Source organism: Phoenix dactylifera, chromosome 12, assembly GCF_051530095.1.
Source record: "Phoenix dactylifera cultivar Ajwa chromosome 12, Ajwa_hap1_PhDact_Kaust_v1.1, whole genome shotgun sequence".
Taxonomy (NCBI): Eukaryota; Viridiplantae; Streptophyta; class Magnoliopsida; order Arecales; family Arecaceae; genus Phoenix; species Phoenix dactylifera.
The window spans coordinates 25,873,098-25,895,054 of NC_143201.1; the positions used below are offsets into that span (position 1 = coordinate 25,873,098).

General features: G+C 38.7%; 2 protein-coding genes across 2 annotated transcripts; both read right to left on the bottom strand.

The window, feature by feature from the left end:
* Nucleotides 1–792: 792 nt before the first annotated feature.
* PDV1 (plastid division1) lies at nucleotides 793–4,089 on the bottom strand. Its single transcript, XM_008794558.5, has 2 exons — nucleotides 3,657–4,089; nucleotides 793–1,689 (listed from the first exon to the last, which is right to left on the bottom strand). The coding sequence occupies exons 1-2, from the start codon at nucleotides 3,975–3,977 to the stop codon at nucleotides 1,171–1,173; spliced, it is 840 nt and encodes a 279-aa protein (XP_008792780.3). The 5' UTR covers nucleotides 3,978–4,089; the 3' UTR covers nucleotides 793–1,170.
* An 11,402-nt stretch (nucleotides 4,090–15,491) lies between these two features.
* On the bottom strand, nucleotides 15,492–17,167 carry LOC103709178 (arabinogalactan protein 41-like). Its single transcript, XM_008794442.6, has 2 exons — nucleotides 16,864–17,167; nucleotides 15,492–16,050 (listed from the first exon to the last, which is right to left on the bottom strand). The coding sequence occupies exons 1-2, from the start codon at nucleotides 16,976–16,978 to the stop codon at nucleotides 15,944–15,946; spliced, it is 222 nt and encodes a 73-aa protein (XP_008792664.1). The 5' UTR covers nucleotides 16,979–17,167; the 3' UTR covers nucleotides 15,492–15,943.
* Between the last annotated feature and the right edge of the window lie 4,790 nt (nucleotides 17,168–21,957).

Sequence of the window (21,957 nt, forward strand, 5' to 3'; positions counted from 1 at the left end):
CATGCTCCAGAGTTACACCATCAGGTATCAAGCAATTCCCCGGTTCACAGTCTTATAAGTGAAGTTTTACACCTGCTTCAAAGAATTCTGCACCAAATATGTGCACAAGAAAGAAAAGGCCACATAAGAAGGGCAGATTAATAGAGGAAAGGGGAGAATTTCAGAGATGAGACTTACAGAACAAGAAAAGGGACAGCTTGCTTTAGAAAAAGATAAAGAGACGAACCTGGCTGGAGAACCTTGACGGGTGTCAGATTAAATGCCATTCCAGGAATACACGAAAGGTATAAAGAAGGCTGGAGAACCTTAAAGACCTAAATAATATAATGGCTTTTGAATTTAAGCTGCAAGCTGAATCGATGCAGGCTAGAATACCTGATTAAAAATTGTGAGCTTTGATAAATATTAAATAAAGATGAAGAATGACTGATCATCCCACATATGTTTGCACCTGCTTCCACTGACAGAATATCTACATACCCATATATGCTTCACGATCAGAATTACCTCGAGTTAAAAACTACTAAGAGCTTAAGCATCCACTGAAATGCTAGATATGAATTGTAATTATTATTCACATGAAAAATATAAAGTTTGACATTGAAATGCCTCTACAAATCTGCTTTTGCCGGACAACCTTCTTCACCATATCAAACAAGAGAAACATCTAATGAACTTTGAGTGAGATTTTGTTCATTCCATGATAAACAGAAAACAAAAGGAAAAAAAAATATGATGCCATATAGAGCCACGAGGCACTTGATGTCAAAACAACCATGCTTGCACAGGTAATGAAAAATTATGCCTCCTGGCAAAATAATCCAGGCATGTGATGGATCTTGATTTTATTGCAATACTCCAATTATCAATAAGATTGACAGAAAAACACACATTCTAGTAAGCTGACAAGGAATATTGACCCACTCTCTATCAGACACATTCTTTCCATGTAGACAAACTAATTCATATGATCATAATTGATCAATCTGGAAAATGATCAGGACAGCGAGGTGACGACAAATCTACTAATCTAAGCAGAATATGATTACAGATTTTGTGATACAACAGTTAGAAGGCACTATGATCAAAAAGTCCGTGCGACAACAATTGCTCTTAACAAATCCAAAACAACATGTACAAGCATCACTCCAAGCACTCAAAATATTTGACCTAGCCCCTAGCTGATAATACATCAAAATGCTTCATCCGACTAGTCGGAGAAGAATTCTCCAACTGAGAAATATTCTTTTCATTTCTCCTCCTGTAAAAAGTCTGATCTTGTATCTGTAGATTTTCACTCCTGAAAGCCACTTGATGCAGTTGTAGCAAAGCAAGCATACTTACAGCAAACACAGCAGCGTTCCCTAGCACACTGCCAATACTTTCCAATTTGAATGACTGCTTAGCTAAAGCAAAACTGGAAATCAACATCCGCATCATGACACTTGACGTTTTTCCCTCGTGAATTTGAAAATTATCACCTGCCTGATTCCTTGGCATCTCATAAAGGTTTTCTGGTGAGACAAAATGGCCAGTATTATGCACATCTCCAACAAACTCCATAGCTTCTTCAATGACTTTGTACTTCTTTCCCTTATGATCAGCCAATCTCATTGCAAGAATAATGCGACTTTGCTCTAGCCTTGCTATAGCAGCATCTCGTTCTGCCCGCTGTTGTGATTGTACAGTCTGTAGGGCAATAATACATGTTAACTCAATGTTAAAGACATACCTAATATAATACACCCATATGCAGAAGTCTTGCAGACAAAATGCAAATTGCTCTAACTGTGATCAATAACTTTAAACAACAATTAACAATAGCATGTCATTTATGAATACATCTTCGCATAGAACAAGAGTTAGTACTCTAGACTCAATTTTTTGTAAAATTTGTTTAGAGTTTTTAGACAAGAAGATCCCTTTGCAAGATTTATTTAAAAAGAAGAAACCATACATTCAATATGCATAGAGAACATAAATGGTTGTCCTTAAGCAAATATAAGTCATGGATAAGTTAATAATTCTCAAGGTGCTGCAACCAATCTCTCACACTCCAATCTTGTTTGTATAAGAGCATATTCCCAGACAAAACCAAAATTCAGAAACAATCTACTAACATTGTTCATGATGTTGATTACAGAACAGTAGGCCACAGAAACTAATGACAACAAATTTTCTCATGGACACAAGTCCTCTTATCCTAAAACATCTACTAACATAAATTGTACTTTGTAGAAAAAAGTGACATGGTGCACTTTAAATGATTCACTACTAAGAACACCACAATACCCTGGGGGAATGTAAAAGAGCGTCTAGGTTTTTCCAATTAAAGATGGAGAAAAGAAGTAGAATGGAACAATCATTGTAAAATTGAAATTTGTAAATAGTGGGACAAAATGATCCAAACTGGAATGAAGATCTCGTTATACTAATTAACCATGTATGAAACCAGAGAAGGAAAACCCATTTACACAACCCTGGTCTGGATCTTTTACAATACACAGTTACAAGTTAAGAAAGAAAAATTTATAGGAGGTATCACTTGACAGCATTGAAAGGATCAAGGAAACTGTAAACTTTTTTTTTTATTTTTTTTTTGGCGCTGCAGCAAACAGATAGACCGTAGTCCTCCAATGGGACACATTCTTTAATTTCATCTTCTAATCCTGCCAACCTATAAGGCCTGTTACACTTTCGCCTGAGACCCACAACAAAGGGCTCACCCTCAACTACATAAGGCCCAGACCATCAGGCAGTCACCACATTTAAGCTCTCTCAAGGTTGCTTTTTCCTGCCATTTTCTTTTTCACTTTATCTTTACACCAACACAGTTTTGAACTTTGAATGGTAGTCTAATTATGCATTAAAAAAAGAAAAAATTCAGAGTTCCTTTGCTTGGCATTTCCATCAGAGATCCAGCAATTTATTTTAGAAATTTATTGCACTTGATATCTCATAAAAACGTATAAATATCTTTGATAGCTAGTAAATTAGTTGATCCAAGGTCCGCTGCATTGTTCATTTGTTTTGCATGAGTAAATTATTGATTTTGCCTCCAGACAATAAATCCATTGACATCTTTGAAAAAAATAAAAATAACTGATTAAATAGAACTACAACAACCTGTGGGAGCTTCTGGCCAACAATGTTACATGGGTCATTCACAGGTAATGACGTGGGAAAAAGGCATAAACAAGGAACACAATTGTTAATAGAATGCTAGATCATATACGTCAGAAGACTAGGAAGCTTGTGGATCAATTTTTACTGAAGGTAAAAGATTACTGAAATAATTTTAACATTTTATAAGCTCCAAATATTTTCTCGAGTAAGAATTTTTCTCTAGTTCTGAGTGCCATTCATCCTTCCAGCGCACAAAATATAGTCTTTTTAAAATTCTTAAAATGAATTTATGAACTCCCAACCCGCAATTAGTCCCCGTGAAAATATTACAAAAAGAGGAAAATGACGAATCTAAGAATTATGCAATTGATCACAAACTTCCTCATCTAAAAAATAATGAAGAACCGGAACAGCAAATTTACTCGAACGTTGATTAGACATAAAAATCTAGCCTTTTCGTTCCCAAGCAAAAAACGACTGAAATAGGCAAATAAGGAACCGGAACAAAACATGACTTTAGAGGAGCTCACATGGTAGAACTCGAGCTGGTCCTCGAGGTTCTCTAGGGCGGTCCGGATGGCGTTGAGGCTCCTCGCCTCCGCCATCACCGCTTCGTCCCCCTCGGCCCGGAAATCCTTGACGAACACGAACCCGCTCCTCGCCTCACCGTCCCCTCCATCCACCGCCGCCGGCGGGTGCTTGTTCTCCCGGGCAGAATGGCTGAGGGCCTTGATGGATTTGAGGAAGTGTGCGCGGGAGATGGCGTGGATGGCATCACTGATCTTGTCGTGAAGGTCCCAGATCCTCTCCAGCACTGCCTCGATCTCCTCCATCTCCATCTCCCATCTCATCGGGAGCCAATCTAGGGCTACGGTTAGGGTTAGGGTTTCGGCGTCGTCCTCTTTTCTTCGATTCGGGTATCAGACACCGGGGGAGACGATTCGAGGGGAGCGCGAGAGCGACAGGAATTCTGGGGCACAGGAGAGGAGGCCTTTAAGGGCGAGAGTTTCGGAGCAATACGGGGTCCACATAAGCCGTGATCTGGACCGTCAATAAATTAAGCTCGCCTAAGGTGGCAGGTGATCCTGGCCCACGGCCATCACACGAGCGAACGCGATGGATTGATGCTTCTGGTCCTCGGACAAGTTTTAAAATGAAATCAACTTACCTCGTGGCAGCTGGGCTCCTGGAGACAGTTAGGCTTGGCGAACAGTGTGTTAAGGCGCCTAATTGTGAGGCTTTCCTACAAAACGATTCTCCTGGCTTTGTTGTTCTTCAGAATCCTTCCACTGAGCAAGTTCATAGAGCTGACAAAGCTCTTGGAGTCCTTCTCATTTGAAAGATGTTCAAAAATCTGGATACCATGATCTTAAAGAGATTTTTCCTTAGGGCTCCTCTGGTTGGAGTATATTAGATTATGGTGCGCAGTCGGACGACTTCTGAAAATTATTTACCCGGCAAATTAATTATAGAAGAAAATAAATTTTTTCATATTTGGTTGGTAAAATATTACTACGGATAATGGCATCAGGAGAAGATTATTGTGTTTAGATAAATGTAATATTATATAGAAATATTGTCAAATTTTTAATAATATATTTGAACGAATAATTCGAGTAATAATTTTTTTTTCTCAATCCATTTGTTGGTCATTTATGATCCACTTATATCAACATTAGGCTATTTCGAATATTGAAGTATATTTATATAAATTAATAAACATTTGTAAATTAATGTATACATCTATTAGAAAATATATTTCTTCTTATAAATAAATTTTAGTATGTTTTGGTATATAAATAAATATATTAATTTTTAATAAATCTTATTTTATATTTATTGAATAATTAATAAATATTTATTAATTATTTTATTATAATTAATATTTTAATAATACATATATTGATATATTAAATATAGTACTATTTATAAATATTATTAATCAATATGTTGTATATTTATAATATATTAATATAATATTAATTTGATATATTAATATAATTAATATTAATGATATAATATAATTATTATAAATATTAATAAAATATAAGTGAGGGCATTTTTTTTTCAATAAATGGTTTTTTCAGATTATTTTCACTCAGTAATTCAGCATGGAAAGCCAAATAGTGTATCTCTAGTGGTATTTATTTTAGCTTCTCTCTCACAAAAATAGACATAAAACCTGACATTTGTTTTTGTACCAAATATGGTAATCCGATATGAAATTTATTTTTTCATGCCATATTTCTCTCAACCAAATGGGCCCTTAGATAGTTAGATATTTCATAGCAATGCTAAAATAGAAAACATCAACTACTTTGACATTGTTTTGATACCACGGGTCAAATTTTAGATCCATTAGTTTACTCAATAGTGCTTTTAAGGTTATCACCAAAGTTTTAGCTTATTGTCTACGGTCTCATTTGAACTCTCTAGTTCGATAAGAGATATTAGCGTTTACAAAAGAGAGAGGTGCATTATTTCCTTTTATTGCTATCTTACCGTTTATCAAATTATTTCCTTTTATTGCCACCCTTAACATGGAAAAAAAATTGTTTTGTTACAAAAAGAATGAAGGAAACTCTTCGCAAAATTGACTTAGAAAAAGATTTTAACAAGATCCATCACGGTACTTTCTGATTCTCTCGCTCAAGAAGAGAGGATTCAGAGTTATATGGATACAAGGGATATGGAACATTCAGGTTTTCGGCAAAGTAACAATTTTTATGAATTGTTACCGCAAAAAAGGACTAAAGTCCTATTTCTCTTTTCCTCATCATCCTCGTCATAACCTCACTAATCATCCATCATGCTTGTCTTAAAAGTTTGATTTGTGAAAATAGGACCTGATAGAAGGAATAATGACACTTTAATTATGCAGTATGCAAATAACACTTATATCCTCCAAAATTCCTATCAATCAAATTTAAAATCCCAAATACATCCTAATGGGATTCCAGCTTGCTTTGAAATTGAAATTTCTTTTCTGAAAGTACTTCAATCTACATCAATTAAGATTGGATAAAAGGATCCTTGCTGGTAAGTACCTTTAGGCCATTCCGTTAGTGCTTTCCCTATCTCTTTATCTTAGATTTCCACTTATCCTGAAAAGATCTCTCTAGATCTGATTGACAGGACAACCACTCTTAAATAGGGTGGGTTGGCTTGGAGTTGAATGGGTTTGAGTTTACATCAGGAGCCATAAGGCCTAACCTGAACCCTATACAACCTGCTGATAGGTTGGAAATACCCAACCCTAGCTAACCCGTCGACCCGATTACATCCCAAACCTATTTAGCTTGGGGCTTTATATTGAATAGGCAGAATATTCTTTTTCATATATTCCGGGTCGTTTGTACATTAGTATATTCAGTGAAGCATTGATGCAAAGGATGAAGGACATCCATTTCCTAATTCTGGCTAGATGCTAGTGTGTTTTATGTCCGGTCACTTTTATAAATTTTCACTACTTAGCAGGTAGTAAGCAACTAATATCATGCACAACATGAAAAGCGGATTTTAACTCCTAAAAGGCATGATAGCTCTTATAGTGGTTGTATTGTCTAAACTTCAGTAACCTTTTATATCTATTATTATAGTTCCATTTACATGACAAATAGAGCTCAACTCTCCCAATATTCTGGTGGAAGGTGGAACAGGGTTAGGGATAAGTGACATTTTCTGATGGAGACATTAGAGTTGATCATCCGCCCGTCTAGTCCACCATCTTATTTTCATTTTATTTTATTTATAAGCTTGTTTGTATTTTATTGTTATAGGATTTTATTTGTGTTATTTTGGGCTTTATTGAAAATTATTTTTTGTATAAGGAGTTTTATGTTAATTGTTCTTGTTTGGGCTCTAGATATAGCAGACTCTCATCATGATTAGGATTTAATGAAAATGAATTAAAATTTCTTCCCACGTTCTTTCTCTCTTTCCCCGCCTCCTTTTCTTTCTTCCTCCTTCCTTCTTTTCCCTCTTCTATTCCTCCCTCTTCCCCTTATTTCCTTGTTTTGTCGCCACAGCATCCTCTCCCGTGTACAGTCCGTCAGCAACTATCTTCTTGTTCTGGCGCCGTAGCAGCCTCTCTCGTGATCATCAGTGCTGCATCATTTTCTGAACTGTAAAAGTGCATGCAAGACTACAGGGAAGATGGTTTAATGTTGTAGGATCATGGATATAAATGATCTGGGTGGATTGGAGTTTTGAGGAGGTGCCACAAGCAATATAACAGAGTTCTAATCTGAGGGCTAGACTAGTTGATCCTGTATATGGGCTAACATGGGTATCTCCAGAGGTTGTGGAAGGCGACCATTGAAAGTGTAAGGCCATTTCAGATTAGAATTGATCAAGGTTGGAAAAAAGAGGAGCTACATATATCGCCTGATGTTGTTGAGTTTTTTTTTTTGAGATACAGGCACTTAAAACGCCAAAACAGCTTTTTTGCTTTAAATGATTTGGCAATACTAATGGGATGCCTCAAAAATTGTGAATGTTGAATTTATTTGGTGCCTAGAGCTTATAATGAACATGCTAGAGATTAATTTTGTGAGTTTGCTGATATAGGTGGGCAGAAATGGCAGGTACTAACTTAATGATAAATTGGCAATGTGCCAGGTCATCGATTATAAAGGTTATAGAAGGATATTTGATCCAAGATCTGGAGTTCCATGCAAAGTTAAAGCCATGGTTATGGAAGGATTTTGGTGGATTTAGCCATGGATCTTTTTCAATCAGGTCTACACCTAGAAGTGAGGAACAAGACTGGGACATCATGCCCGCTAGACCTAAGCAAATTTGGGCCAACCAGCCCATCTCACCCCAGGCTGGCCCAGAGAGATTCGGCTTCACATATTGGGCTAAAATTTTTGGGCCAATTGGAAATTGGGCCTATCTCGAGCTCGTGCTCAGCAAACTTTTTCCTAGTCCAACTCTATAGTCATCTATATAATTATTTTTATATTTTCAGTTAGATTTACATATTATATAATATATATTTTATTTAAATTTGAAAATTAAAATTAAAATAAGGAAAGGTGGGATTGGGGTGAAAATTCTCACCCAAATCACTTGTTTCCATGCTCCTTGCCCTCCTGCCGTTGGGCCCCCATCCCTCCCCAGAACCTTGTCAACGCCACCTTCCTCCTGATTGACCAGTGATGTCACTGGCTTTGGGGTGTCCCCTTCCTGTCTAAAGGTTCCTCTCTCTCTCTCTCTCGCCTTCTCTCCCCCGTCCCCCTGAATGAGTTGGACCTGGATTAGGTTGGTCCTAAGTCTGATTGGTTTGAGCCAAGCATGAGCCTGAGTTATCAGGTCAGATCAGGCATAGGATGTTTCATTTCTCAGTGGTCTGGGCCCAAGCCCAACGTACTTACCTTGCTATTGTACCTCGGCATGGCCCAAAGCCTGCCCAGCTCGACTGATGCTCAGGTCTACTCTTAGTATTGCTCAGATCTCATAGTTTGATGTTCTTCTCGCTCTCTAAGAAGCCTTCTTTTCTCCTCTCTCATGATGTTACGTTGCTATGTATGACCAGGGAATATTTAGCATCACTAGGTGGTCTTTTCAGATTGCATGGGATTGTACATGTTCCATGTATGTGGAAGGAAAGCTGGCTTTTGCTGCGAAGTTCCGTTTCCATTAAAAGAAGAACGTCCACCCAAAAGTCTCTCGTCTTAAAAATGATTATGTCGTCTACATCAGCCCTTTACTGTTATCTCGTGTCTTTATGATGCCCCACAATGGAATCCTATATCTTCTTTCACATGTTCATCTGCCCTCACACATGCTTCATGCTAATCTATGCACGCTTACTGTCCAATTCATCTAATGTTCGGATAGGGGAATGATTTTCCCAGGTATGTCTTTGAGCAAAAACTGCACATCTCCACTTGTCTTGCTGCATTGAAATTAATTCATTATCATGTGTATTTCTGAGGTTTTTTTTTTTTAATATGTATGTGTACTAGTGCACAAATTGTGCTTGATAATTTGGTGCCACCATTTTCTAATGTTGGCTTTGGCTTCTGAATTGTAGGTCCCTTATTTTTAAAAGAAGATGTTTAAGTCAGGGTGCTGTTCTCTTTGGTTTTGTCTGTCAGACTTTTGCATCCTATTCTGCATAACTTCATGTGACCTATGCAGCCTGCTGTGCATGCCTTTCCATCCAAATCAAGCTTACCGATTTCTGCTTTTCATTAATGGTGTCTTGTCATCGAAATTTGGTGTTTTATTTATAAGTTAGACACCATCATGGTATCTATGATTGATTTTGTTTTCAACAGAAGATACTTAATAATGATGTCATAAAAATAGGTAATACAGTACATTATATCAGCAACAGATACATAGAACTGTTCCTTGAGAAGACAAAATACTCGTCCCAGTTCCCAGTAATGACATCCATTCATCATAAATTATGTTTAATCTGTATAAGATAAAAATCACCATGGTGATTTTGTTTTCATTAAATATGCTTAAGAAGGATGCCATGATAACAGAAGTTAGATTTACATCAGAATAGATACCTAAGTGTCCCCTTTGTATTATACATTGTTATATTAGAAAAGCTAGATAAATAACTCGTTCTCTTTGTATTTCTTGTCGCTGTCTTCTCTGCACCTGTCTGTCATTATCCCTATTCCTGTTGGCAGCATATTAGCCATCTTACAGGTAATTAATTATTCATGCAGAAGTTTTCAAAGCATATGAATTTAAAAGACTTCATGGACAACGTTAATAAAGCTGTTCGGTTTTTATTGCAGCCGTATACATTTTTGCTGGTTGTGCTTGAATCTTTCTTGTTTCAGTGCTCTTAACTGCAATCACAAGGATTAGCTCTCCAGTCATCATGTGCATTGAATGTAGAATGATTGTCAAAACCTTTAGAAGGCTGAACTCTGCATGCTACCATATGTTGATTGAATAGATGACTTATTTGCTCTCTTAAAGTGTTTATTTTTTCAAACCTACTATATCCAAGGTAAACACACAAGACTGCTTGTTGTCACTGTGGATACATGCCTTTTCTCACATTCTTTCCTGATCTCTAACAGGTGGGGATATATTTACCATGTTATGACATATTGTGCAACTGGTTGAAGAGTTTACAATCCACAAATCTCCAAACTTTACACCTTGTGCTCCCCTGATTGCTAGCTTGATTGCAAGCTCATTAGCATGCATAGCTTGCTCCAATTGAGCTGGCGAGGACACATATGCAGGTACGCTTCTCATGTTTACAACTTTTTCACTAATGGAGAATTTATTCATGCTTAAGTCGACAATTTTGCATAATTGGTGCTTGCTAATTCTAGGTACTTCAGCAGATGATCATTATCTGTTGAAGACTTAAGAGGGTGGAATCCTTTTGTTCTCCCTTCAAATGGTACTTTTTTGAAAGTTTTAGTTGAAAAGGTTCCAAAAGTTTTTAGTGCTGATTTTTCTTGCTCGTATGTCCTATCCCTTTGATCATCAAAGGACCACAGAAAGATTTGATCAAATATTTCCTGCTAGGATTTCTCCTTGAAAGTTGAAACTTGCTTAATCTCCACCATTTACAACCCTAGTTGTAGCCGAATAAGGGAATGGATAATTCACTTGTCATGAAACAAGTTCCTTATGAAATCATGACCCATTCCCCTCCCAGTCAGTGTCAGAGGTTCCTAGGCAATGCCCGACAACCTTTGGAAACTAGTGGACTTGTCAATATTTCTAATCCATATATTTCACTTGATTAGACTTCCCATGCAGCTAAGAGATTTGAGATTTACCTCGAGTTTTAGCCATCTTGTTTAGCATATACCCCTTGCCAGTTCTTGACAATGTTGTAGACGGACATATCTTGTGCCAGCTATTTCATTTCTTGGCGAGGTCCACTTTAATGGGCTTATGACCGTCTAATCAAAACATATCTTCTCTGTCCACTTCCTTTAAATTGATGTGGCCTACAAGTCAATGCAAGTTCTTGGTTTTTAGGTGAAAAATGGAATCAAGTTCTGATCATTAGAAAAGCAAGACATTAAAATTCTGATGTTGTAAGTTCTTAAAAGAGGAAGATAACTGCGGTATATATTAGATACTATTAGAATGGGATAGAATTTGTTGCTTCCTTGCTTTAAGAGCTACTCTATAATTAAGGATTTGACCTTTTTTTCACCCTTTGCAAGAACTAAACTTTTTCCCGCAAAAAACTTTTGCAATCACTTTCATCAGAAAATCTGGTCATAACTTCAGATTTTCTAGGGTTGTCTGATCCCAATACCTACTTGCATTAATAACCCTCCAATTTGTTCTCCTTATCTCGGTCTATCAAATGACCTAAAGCAGCCCAACTTTTTTTTCTTCTGGCAAACAGTTCTATCACTTCGAATTTAGCACGAGGCTCTGTGTGTTTTTTTTTTTTGCTGGTACAGAATCATGATTTTCAAAACTGTTATCTTACAATTTTCCTTTCCACCATGATTTTTTGTTCTTAGAGGATCTATGAACCTGTTCTACTGTGACAGGCATTCAAAGAATCTCAAACTGGAGTGGGGCCCCCAGGGATGTGGAAAACTTTACTTGGCATCCTTTCACCACACAGAAGTACAAATTACATTGAGAACCATATGTGTTGTCTTTTTACTTTAGTGGTTATTGTTAACATACCTTCAAGATGCTATTGGAAAAGGAAGATGCTAGCTTGGCCACTTAACCAACCCCCACCTTTCCCCACTTCATATAAGCATTTTTTTTCCCTTGCCATCATATCACAAATATTAGTCAGTACTTTACTTTTTGGCAAATTCATTATTGTTGGATGATATTTTATTCATGTTTAGTCCACATGAAACTTGTCATCAAAAAATTATGTTATCACTGAACTTATCGAATAATATAAATAGTGCAAGGGTATCATACACTATAGATGGGTGTGGGAGCACAACTTGACCATGATGTTCCTTTTTCTGCTATTTTCTGCTCAAATCTTGAGCTGGTGCACTTTCACTTTCATATGCTTTATTGTCGTGCGACTTTATTTATCTTTGTCGAAGTTATAAATCTGCATAGCAGCATGTTATGGTTTATTGATATGTTACAGGCACTTATGATCTGGAATTCTTTTTATACAGATAAGAAGAAGCTTACTTGGGTTGGTGAGGAAGGGAAGGCAGCTAGTATTCTGGGGGCCAACTTTTCAGCAGGTTTTCTTGCAGGTAGTCTTGCTGCTGCTGCTACATGTCCGCTTGATGTTGCAAAAACAGGACATCAGATAGAACTTCATTCCTGCCTCAAATATACTAACATAGTGTTATATCATTCTTCTATCACGAAGCATGTGTTGTGTTAGGATTGATGGTTTTCATAAAACTGACCCAGTCGGTAATTTATTAACTTGCAACTTCATATATCAGATTTGATCTCTTCTTTTACTGTTTGGCATTGCCCAAGTTTTCCTGACTCAGTCGTTATTTAGTTTTCTTGGAACTAAATACTTTTATTTCATGACACATTTGACACTTTTTACAGCTATCTAATTAGTTAGTTGAGGATGCCGCTTGCAGAAGGATCCAGCAAAGGTGCTGAAAATGACCATAAGGCAAACATTAGCTGAGGTTTGGAGGTATATTTCTCATTTAAAATATGTGACTATCATTGTGGGAAGGATCTCTGTCCTCAAAAATGACATGCTCAATGAACGCTTATTTATGTATAAAAGAAAATTGATCTGACCATGCATAATTAACCTGTTGCAATGAGAGAATCCCATTAACAGCTTAGTTAATTTGGATTACAAATATAGGTTCTGGTTGAGGTTCTTCCGACAGGCAGGTTTTGTTACGGGCGTGAGACATTCAATGGGGTCTTTTAAGACGCTGCTACTGCTGTTATAGCATTGCCATTCATGCAGCAATTGAGTCGTCCATATGTCGGTTACTGATTATTAATGACAAAATGGATTTTGCAACTGTAGATGGGTCAATGGTATACAATCTTTGCTGCAGATATATTATAACCTTCTTAAAGTGAAAATTTCTAGAAATTTCAACAAATCAGAGTGCTTGTCTCCCAGAACTTCATGATATTTATGGCATGAAGGAAAGCATGAAGGGATTTTTTTTGCAGGTGTAGGGCAGTAGGGCCACGCATGGTATGTCATACGTTACCGAATCGGTGGTACGGAGTATACTTTACTATACTGGTTTGATAATGGTACATAGTATGGGGGGGGCATACCGACACTCGGTATTATGCCGAACTGGCCTCCATGCCGGACATACTGACACAATGACAGAGTGGCACCGGTGTAGGGCCCGGCACCAAGATGGCGTATCTTGGGACCATGTGTTGGGAGTGCAGGCGCGTTGGTTGGAATTGTTGTTTACTTGTCAAGTATGGCCTACGTAGAAGGAATGCAAATTCATAAACTATCCATGGAAATTCAAACTTCCCTAACCCAGCAGCCCCAAAGGGATTGTTCCTTGATGCAGACAGATGCACGCTAAAGCTTTTGAAGGCTTGAGAGCTTGGTAAAGCAGGTAACTTGACGGAGAAGGCATGAGAAGCCTTAAACAGCTTAACCGATATTAGTTAATAAGATGCAATTTGCCTTGCAGAAACTTGCAAGCTATCTTGTCAAATAGGTAAGCACTTCTCATATCAAGCTGTCAGGGCCATATTTAACGGATCTTTCTGAAAGTATGATCTATTTTTTAAATTTCTCCAGGTGACTTTTATGGATGTGGTCGTTTCCTCTGTAATGCTGTTTTTTGTTGACCATTTTTTAAAAAATAATCTTTGACAGCATAATATATGACATTGAAAGAGGCAACTAAATGGAATTAAAGTTGAAGCATCTCTTTTGCATGTGCCTGGCTACAATTTCCTTTTGTCCTAGGCTTTTAAAAGTACAGTCTCCAATGTAACCATTACTGGACTAGAAAATGCTACTCCGAAAAGGGGTAGGGTATTGTTTCTCATTACTGATGCATGGCTAGCCTCGACTTTGCTATCTATGTATTCATATATCTCTTCTTGTCGGGAATGTGTCTCTTTAAAGTATATGGTCATTAGCAAAAAAAAAAAAGGGGTATTGCTTCTCAGCATCGTTGCATAGCTAGCTTTTGCAGGGTTGATCTTAGCAGTGAAATTGGTTCAATGTTGGATATACCCCTGCTATTCCATGAATACTTAAGGAGAATCGCAGCAGGTTAATAGTGTTTGTGGTGTTTAGCAGGTTTGGGTGATGGCTTATTAATTTCAGCAAAAAGCAACAACATATTGGTTAATGGGGGAGCGGCAATCCTTGTTTGCTTGCTCTAATGTATTCTAAAACTTATTAAGGAATATGATGAACGTCATGTTCTTGTTTGGAATGGTGTTTTAAGTAGGTAAACCCCTTGGGTTTTCCTGCTAACGGTGCTGAGCTGACAGATTATACTATTACAGGACTGGATGACTGATATAGATTCCAAAGATTGAATCTCCTGAGACATCAGCGGTGAATGAACTTGGAGATCCCAACTAAACTAGGTAATTAGTTGTAGCACTATTTGTTATGGTTTGTCTTTTTCTTCATCTTAGCTTCTTTGCTAACTATTCATAATCTTAAGGCTAATCTTCTGTATGCCCAACGTTTCAGTGACCCTTGGAGGTTTGGAGGATAACAGGAGGAGCTCGTTGGTTAAACGAACACTCCGATCCTACAGGTTCTCTTGGAAGTTTCCCAGTATTTCCCACGATTTTGCTAAAAAAGAACATCCAAAAATAAAAACGAACTAAATCATTTAAGCATAAAAACATTTTTTGTTAACAATCTTGTATTTGAAATAGATTCGACATTTTTTTTGCCTAAATTTTAGCATAACATCAGTTTTTCCATTCCTTTTTTCTGGCAGGCTTGATGCCCAGATCTTTAAATTTCAGTGTCAATAAAAAGTTGGTAATTGGGTATTCTTCTTTATTATGAGAACAGAAGTTGCATCCCTTATCAGCCTGGCGACCCAGAGCATCTGTTCAGTATCCGTTCGAATTCATACTCCCACAAGTTCCAAACCTAGCGAGCACAACTTGGAAGTTACTGCAGGGGATCAAGATAATTAGTCTTGCTTCCCAGGCTATCAAAAAATGACACAGAATGCTATTCCAACAACGCAGAATTGCAGAAACATCAACGCTAGAACGTCCAATTGACTGCCTGTAGTAGGGCTTGCAACCCTAACGGCAAATAATTCAGTCATTAACCAAGATTTCTCAGGACAAAGATTGTTATGTCTGCATTCTTTTCTAAATCGAATAGTCATCCATTAACGCTGCCAGCACAAGTTCGTACCTCGGCCAGGCATAATGAATAAAAATCACTGGATTTCAAGACGATCAAATATCAAACACAAGCATTGAATGACAGCTCTTCTAGAATTTTAAAACACAGCACATTTCATGTCTTCTCCATGTCAATACACATACAGGCAGCAACCTACAAGCAGTAATTGTATAGACATCCAGCAATTAAAGATGCGGCACGCAAGTTTCAACCCACAAGCAGCAACCTTGTCCGAATGATACCAAACCATGAGGCATCAGCAACTAAAGATGCGAAAACGCATGATTTCTGCTGCATTTATGGGGTCTGTTGGTTGATATAGGGGAGAATGAAGGAATCTGGATGGAGACATGCATAAAAAAAGAATCTCATCAAAACCACGGCCAGTAAAAACAAAACAACCAGAGGTTCAAATCCCAAACCACAACAGATTCAAACAAAATGAACAACCAGTCCAACCATGCCCGCTCCCTTCCCTAACAAATCCATCAATTCAGTCCATGAATGGGCTTAGAAGAGCTTGTAGGGGGATGAAGCATCCAAGGGGTGGATGAGATAGGTGAGGACTAAGGCCACTAGCATCAGCACGTAGGCAATTCCTTGGTCAATCGATGTCCCTGCAGAGGAGCAAAGAAACAAATCATTCAACATCATCAGTTCAAACTACACACGATGGATATCGGTGATTCTACAACAGCTAAAGATAACAAAGTGGATAGCCAAGTCCTTGGAACTGGTGGGCGGTTGAGAAGGCAATATCTAGGCAGTTGGAAAGCTTAATGGACATCAGTTTGGATAGGTTGTCAGTAAAGCACACTGTCTTCTATAAATGTAGGATTTTGAAGCATAAATTGATGCCAAGGCAAACTTATCCTCAGATAATAACACATGCTGAAGGCAAGCAATAAATTTTCCAGATTTTCCCATCCAAGGACACCAGCAGACAGTTAGTTGATTTGAGTTGTTCTCAGAGTGCATAGTCTTTTTCTGATTCACTGAATTTTGAGGTCATCAAACATTTCAGCGAACCATAAATTTTGAGTGGCCAAGCCTCCCCTCCCCTTTCATCAGAAGAAAAAAAAAGATATTTTTTTCCCCTCATTCTGCATTCCTTTGGAGAGAAAGAGAATGAGAGTCAAATCAAAGTAAAATAAGATCTATCAAAATGTTATAAAATCCAGATTAAATATCAATTAATAATAACAATTTTAAAATTTTCCAACAGCTAAGAAGCGATTTGAGAAAACGATACTGGAGTTTACGAATCAAGCACAACCATATATCAAAACGACTTAGATATTAAAAACACGCCGCAGAGAAGCCTCAAGAAACGGGAAAAATCCAAACTTTTAAGAAGAATGTAAGGAAAAAACAAAAAAACAAAAGAAAGAAAAAGGACAAGAACGAAGATTTGGGGAAATGTGGCTAACCGTCGCTGGTCGGCGCCGGTGCCGGAGCCTGGGACTGGACGGCCGGCAAGACGATGCCGAAGATAAGGGCCGCGACGGCCATCAAACCAAAAGGAACTCTAGGGATCACCGCCATCTCCAAGACCGACCTCGCCTTCGGATCAAGAAATCAAAGATCAAACCCTGGAAACCCTTGATCTCCCTCCCTCTCAATAACACCAGAAAGAGAGGTGGAGAGGATACGAGACCAGGGATTCAAGGACCGAAAGGCGAAGCGCCGAGTTTTTTCTTGTCCGCCCTTCCCTTTCGTTAGTATTTTTATTTTCCCCTGACGTTTTTTTATAGAAGGAGGGGGGTGGGGGTCCGGGGGAAGGAGACGAAAAACCGCTGAGCTTCGCGGGGCCCACCCATGTGAACGTCCGGTCACAGCTCGCCACTCCGCCAGCCTGGCTATCTGTGAGCTCTCTTCCGCTCCTGGGGCCCACGACATCCCACGTGGCGCCCCAATCGTGGATGTGAGGCACTCGGATTTTGATGGATCGATTTCTGCCGTCCATCTGGTGCAACCCTGTATACGGTACCGCAAATATTGTGCGCAACGCCGGAGCACCAATAGATACCGTCCAACCAAACCTAGGCTAGATCCCGTCTGGTGGTGTTCGACTCATGCCCAATTGCAACGCTGGTTGTGTGATAGCTGGCAAGTTTCAATTATCCTGTCACAACTCGCAATTCATTTTCTTCAACATAAAATGGTCTTGGAATGCTTTGCCATTCAAGGCATACAATTAAAATTTTATATAATGCATTGATTAGCTAAAGAAGAAATTATTACTAATTACCATGGAATCGAAATGCAAAAAAAAAAAAATTATTATAGATGTCTAGGTTTTTTTTACGATCAAATATTGCCATATATCTAAAGTAGGAGATTCATATATTGTAGATGGAAGGGGATGGATTGCCGGTGCATAAAAAGTTTTAAAATGATGTAATTTTGGACAATGATGATGGAGATTGCATAGTCGCTAGCTCCCAAGTCCACCAAAGGAACCACCAAATGCCGACCCTAACAAACTCGAATTAGCTCCCAAGTCCACACTCCAAAACATTCATCATTTCATATTCTCCTAGTCTTGTTTAACGAAAGCTAGCTTTTCATAATTGGAAAGCTGACTTACCTTCGGCGTATCGATGCATACTTTTTATGTTTAGCCTCTATTCGAGTATATATGACATCATCGTTGCCCGCAATCTTGTACTCATATGATACGATCGATGGAAGGTTGAACCCATGCAGAGCTGACGTCCAAAATTTGCATGTATAATAACACCATCTCTGAACTAGGCTATTATTTCAACCTAAAACTTATAGAAAACCGCAGTGTGCTAATCGATTACAACCTCCACGCTAGTTATCTCTGACTCGCATGACCATCTCGTATGAGGAGGCCAATATGATCCCATGACCAGATCTATGTATACTCTCTACTTTGTTCTTCATTCTTCCTCACCACTAGTACTAGATATCTGAACATGGGACCATCAAAAGCCATCAATAATTTTCCTCCGAGCAACTTACGTTCAATAACCATCAAGCAGCATGCCATCCATGATCAAGGAATAAGGAGACTTCTCATCAAGCTCAAGTGATCATATGTCGCCCACAGCTGAAAGGTAGTTTAGTCATTGCACAGAGAAAGACACAGGAAAGTAGCATTGTTGCTTGTCAGCACCGCTTTAAGGCAGGGATCGCCCACATTCAAAAATCTCGTCCTTTTGGCGAGCAATGTTCCTTTTTTTGATGATAAGGGGAGGCCAAAATGAGCCACCCAGCTTTTTGGCGAGCAATATTCGCCTTCAGCATGTGCGAGCCACTGATTGAGAGAGAGAGAAGGGGGGGGGTGACAGTGGGGCAAAAGAAGAGACGGGAGTTCTTGGGGGACCATAGCCCTCCTGGAACGGAATTCTCAAAGCCTTCGAAGACTCTCTTAACGTTCGGCCCAACGGCTAGTTCTTCCCTCGACTGCCATTGGAGCAATTATTCTTCCCTCCATGAGCGGGTGGTCCGTTTCATATTCTTTATCAATCGTGTTTGCCTTCTTCACATGGGTGGTTTTTGGCTGGCATGATAGCTAGAAAGATGTGCATGGCTCATGGCTGGGGCCGGAATACCAAAAAGCCATGCAAAGGTTGGAGAGCCAATTGATGGCAAGAGGGCAAGATGACCTAAATTGTTGATCCTTTTGAGTGTGTGACAACCAAGTAGAGACCAAGTGATGGGGTTTGATGTTGTATTCATACGCGACCAAATCATGTGCCATGCGTGTGTGGAGAAAAAAAGAAGGCCTGAAACATTTTACCATGGAAACGCAGCAAACATGCGTGTTAAAATAGTGGAGAACTGTAAATAGGCCAAGGCAAATAACCTACCATTGCTAAATGGCAGGGGTGTCAATGGACCGAGTCTGGGCAGAGAATATTGCAAATCCACCTAGCTAGTGATCTTACCAAAACGATGCAAGGCCAATAGATTAGCTCATTCGCATCCCTGCTAAATGGTTGTCAAGTTTTAATTGAGATTGGTTCGAGCAAAACATATTAAAAATCTTGAATACATCCAGCCAACGACGAGGACTGACCATCCAATGGAAGCCAAGAAGGGGATTGGTTGTTAAGTTTCCCATTAATATAAAACCAATAAGACTGGCCCATTAATATCCTTACTAATTGGTTGATATCCCTTGTTATGTCCCAGCCCTTGATAGGTGGTTTAGATGGAGCAATAGGCTTTAATTGTGAATCTGACTGGTCTTTTGAGGTTGAAGGAGAGTAACACCTACCAAATTTGTTGAGGAAGGTAGGAAAATTTCAAGAAAAGGAGGAGGAGGAGAAGAAGAAAGAAAAACAAAAAGTTCAGAAAAGAGGTGAGAAGAAAATAGAGTAAAACAGAGAAGGAAATAAAACAAACAAGGAACAACAACTTGTGCCAATCACTGGTTCATTCCCAAGGTCATGCGTTAGTCTGATGCTAAGCCACCTTCCCATGGTGATAATGTCCCTCCAAAGTTGTTTTGGTTTTTTTGGTTGGGGAGGTGGGTGGCGCCTAGAAATACCTGGGCAATGGAACCCAATTAAAAGATGATTTATGGCATCCTCGGCTGCTCCATTGCTTCCCCCAGCAACATCTCCATCACCTTGCCCCATCTCTTCAGCTCTGCAGGCTGGTACAGTATATCCAACGAATACTGTGGGTGAAGTCCAGATCAGTCTTTAATATGCCAAATGAAATAACATTGTCTGTTTTAGCCACCAACAAGAACAATTGTGCTACATTCAAGAGTAAATGGGTAAGTTTGTTCGGATTCGAAATTATGGACATATCAAGGAATATGCATTCATGAACACATATTTTAAGGAAGCTTCTATGTTTTCGGTTGATACCGGTCTGTAAGCAACAAAATAGATTCCATCCACCCCAGCATCTAATGCTAAACTACCTTCACATGGCAGGCAGGCAGGCTTTAACAAAGCAAACTTAAAAGCAGTTCAGCATTGTTAAAGACCAGGTTACAGTCACTACCGTTCAAGAACAATCACAATTCCAAGTTCCACTCGTAGCGTAATCGTAGGTGCGCTTGGAGGAATCTATTTTGCCCTTGCAAGAGTCTGAGCCTTAGATGACGAACTCAGTTTTCTTCTGCTGCCACCGTCCATCATACTGCTATCAAAGTTGACCTCGAGAAAACTCAAGGGCAAAAACTCCCAAACGTTGAAAACCATCCGGATTGCTGCAGGAGCAGAATATGAGTCGTCCCGAGTTGTCATAGTCTCACCAGCAATAGATGGGTGGGTAATTTTCTTCTTTCGAGAAATAATTTTTTTTTTTATTTCACTTTGAAAGAGCGAAAGACCTTTATGTTTCCAAGCATAGAATTCTGTAGCATGTGGCAGCAGATGTCACATGAATAGGAAAAAATAGAAACCACCGAACCCGGCAATTTCCACGAGTGCAGAGTGGATAGCTGCTTACACTAGTCAATGCCAGTATATTATCATAGCAATCAAATTTGTTTTGAACCACCATAGCTGTCCATCAACTTGATCCGCAGAAGAAATAAAAAAGACTCAGAATATGAGTTTTATCCAGTTCAACAAAGTAAAATGGGAGACCTTTGTATTTTGTTGAACAAGTATACGAACATCTAAAAATTATAATACGTTTTACATATTGAAATACTTAGAGAATGTGCAAGACAATGGTATGTAGGGAATTTTACAGAAGCAACCCATTTTCATATTTTCATAAAAAGCCACATCATCATCTTTCACAGAAGCAGAAAAATCTGTGTATTATAATTATAGTTATTATTGAGCCATTATCCACCTAGCCCCAAATAAAGGCATAAATTTATCATAGTCCGTGCACATACATTGATGATTTTATACATAATACTAGTTGTGCAGCCTTGAAAATATTCTTGTAATTAGTTAAGAGAAAAGGCAAGTAATGCTAGATTCAAGTTGCCACCCTCTTGGTTTTTTGGTGCTTTTGCACGGCAATCTTAGAGCAGCGGTTTCCCACAAGCAAGATATGAATACGTTTTGAAGTGTCCATTCACTCCTATTTTTTGAGTGACTTGCATCGACATGAAGATTAAAAATTTTAGGACTTAAGTAAATTAGACTTGACCAAGACCCAACAACTATCAAACCTTACAAGATCCTTGGACCAGAATCTTTTTTGAAGAAAGGATCTAAAAACAAATCCCACGACTGACATCAAAACATGGAACACTACAATATGTTGAAGAAAAGAGAAGATGGCATTCCAAATTTCTCTAGTTAGAGCTTGTAGAGCCGGACAGGTTGACCAGTCAAACAAGGCAGAGGATGAAAAAACCTGGGCCCGTTTAGTAGATGGGCTCACGTTGGTCTGAACATTACCATTATAAGAATTGAATCCTGCGAATACTTTGATTTTGGATGGGCCAGGCCAGGTCCTATTTGGGCCTCCATTTAAAGGAAATGAGGTTGGCTAGTTGTACTGTTCTGCCTCACTGAAAACCATAGTTCTGATGATGCTAAGATGATTACGATGTCGAGTTTTGAAAC

Bases quoted from the DNA above. Each gene is read 5' to 3' on its own strand.
- LOC103709178 (XM_008794442.6), bottom strand. From the start codon at position 16,978: ATGGCGGTGATCCCTAGAGTTCCTTTTGGTTTGATGGCCGTCGCGGCC. The intron at 16,051-16,863 runs GTTAGCCACATT...GCTCCTCTGCAG, and splicing joins ACCGGCGCCGACCAGCGACG to GGACATCGATTGACCAAGGA.
- PDV1 (XM_008794558.5), bottom strand. From the start codon at position 3,977: ATGAGATGGGAGATGGAGATGGAGGAGATCGAGGCAGTGCTGGAGAGG. The intron at 1,690-3,656 runs GTGAGCTCCTCT...ATTGCCCTACAG, and splicing joins ACCAGCTCGAGTTCTACCAT to ACTGTACAATCACAACAGCG.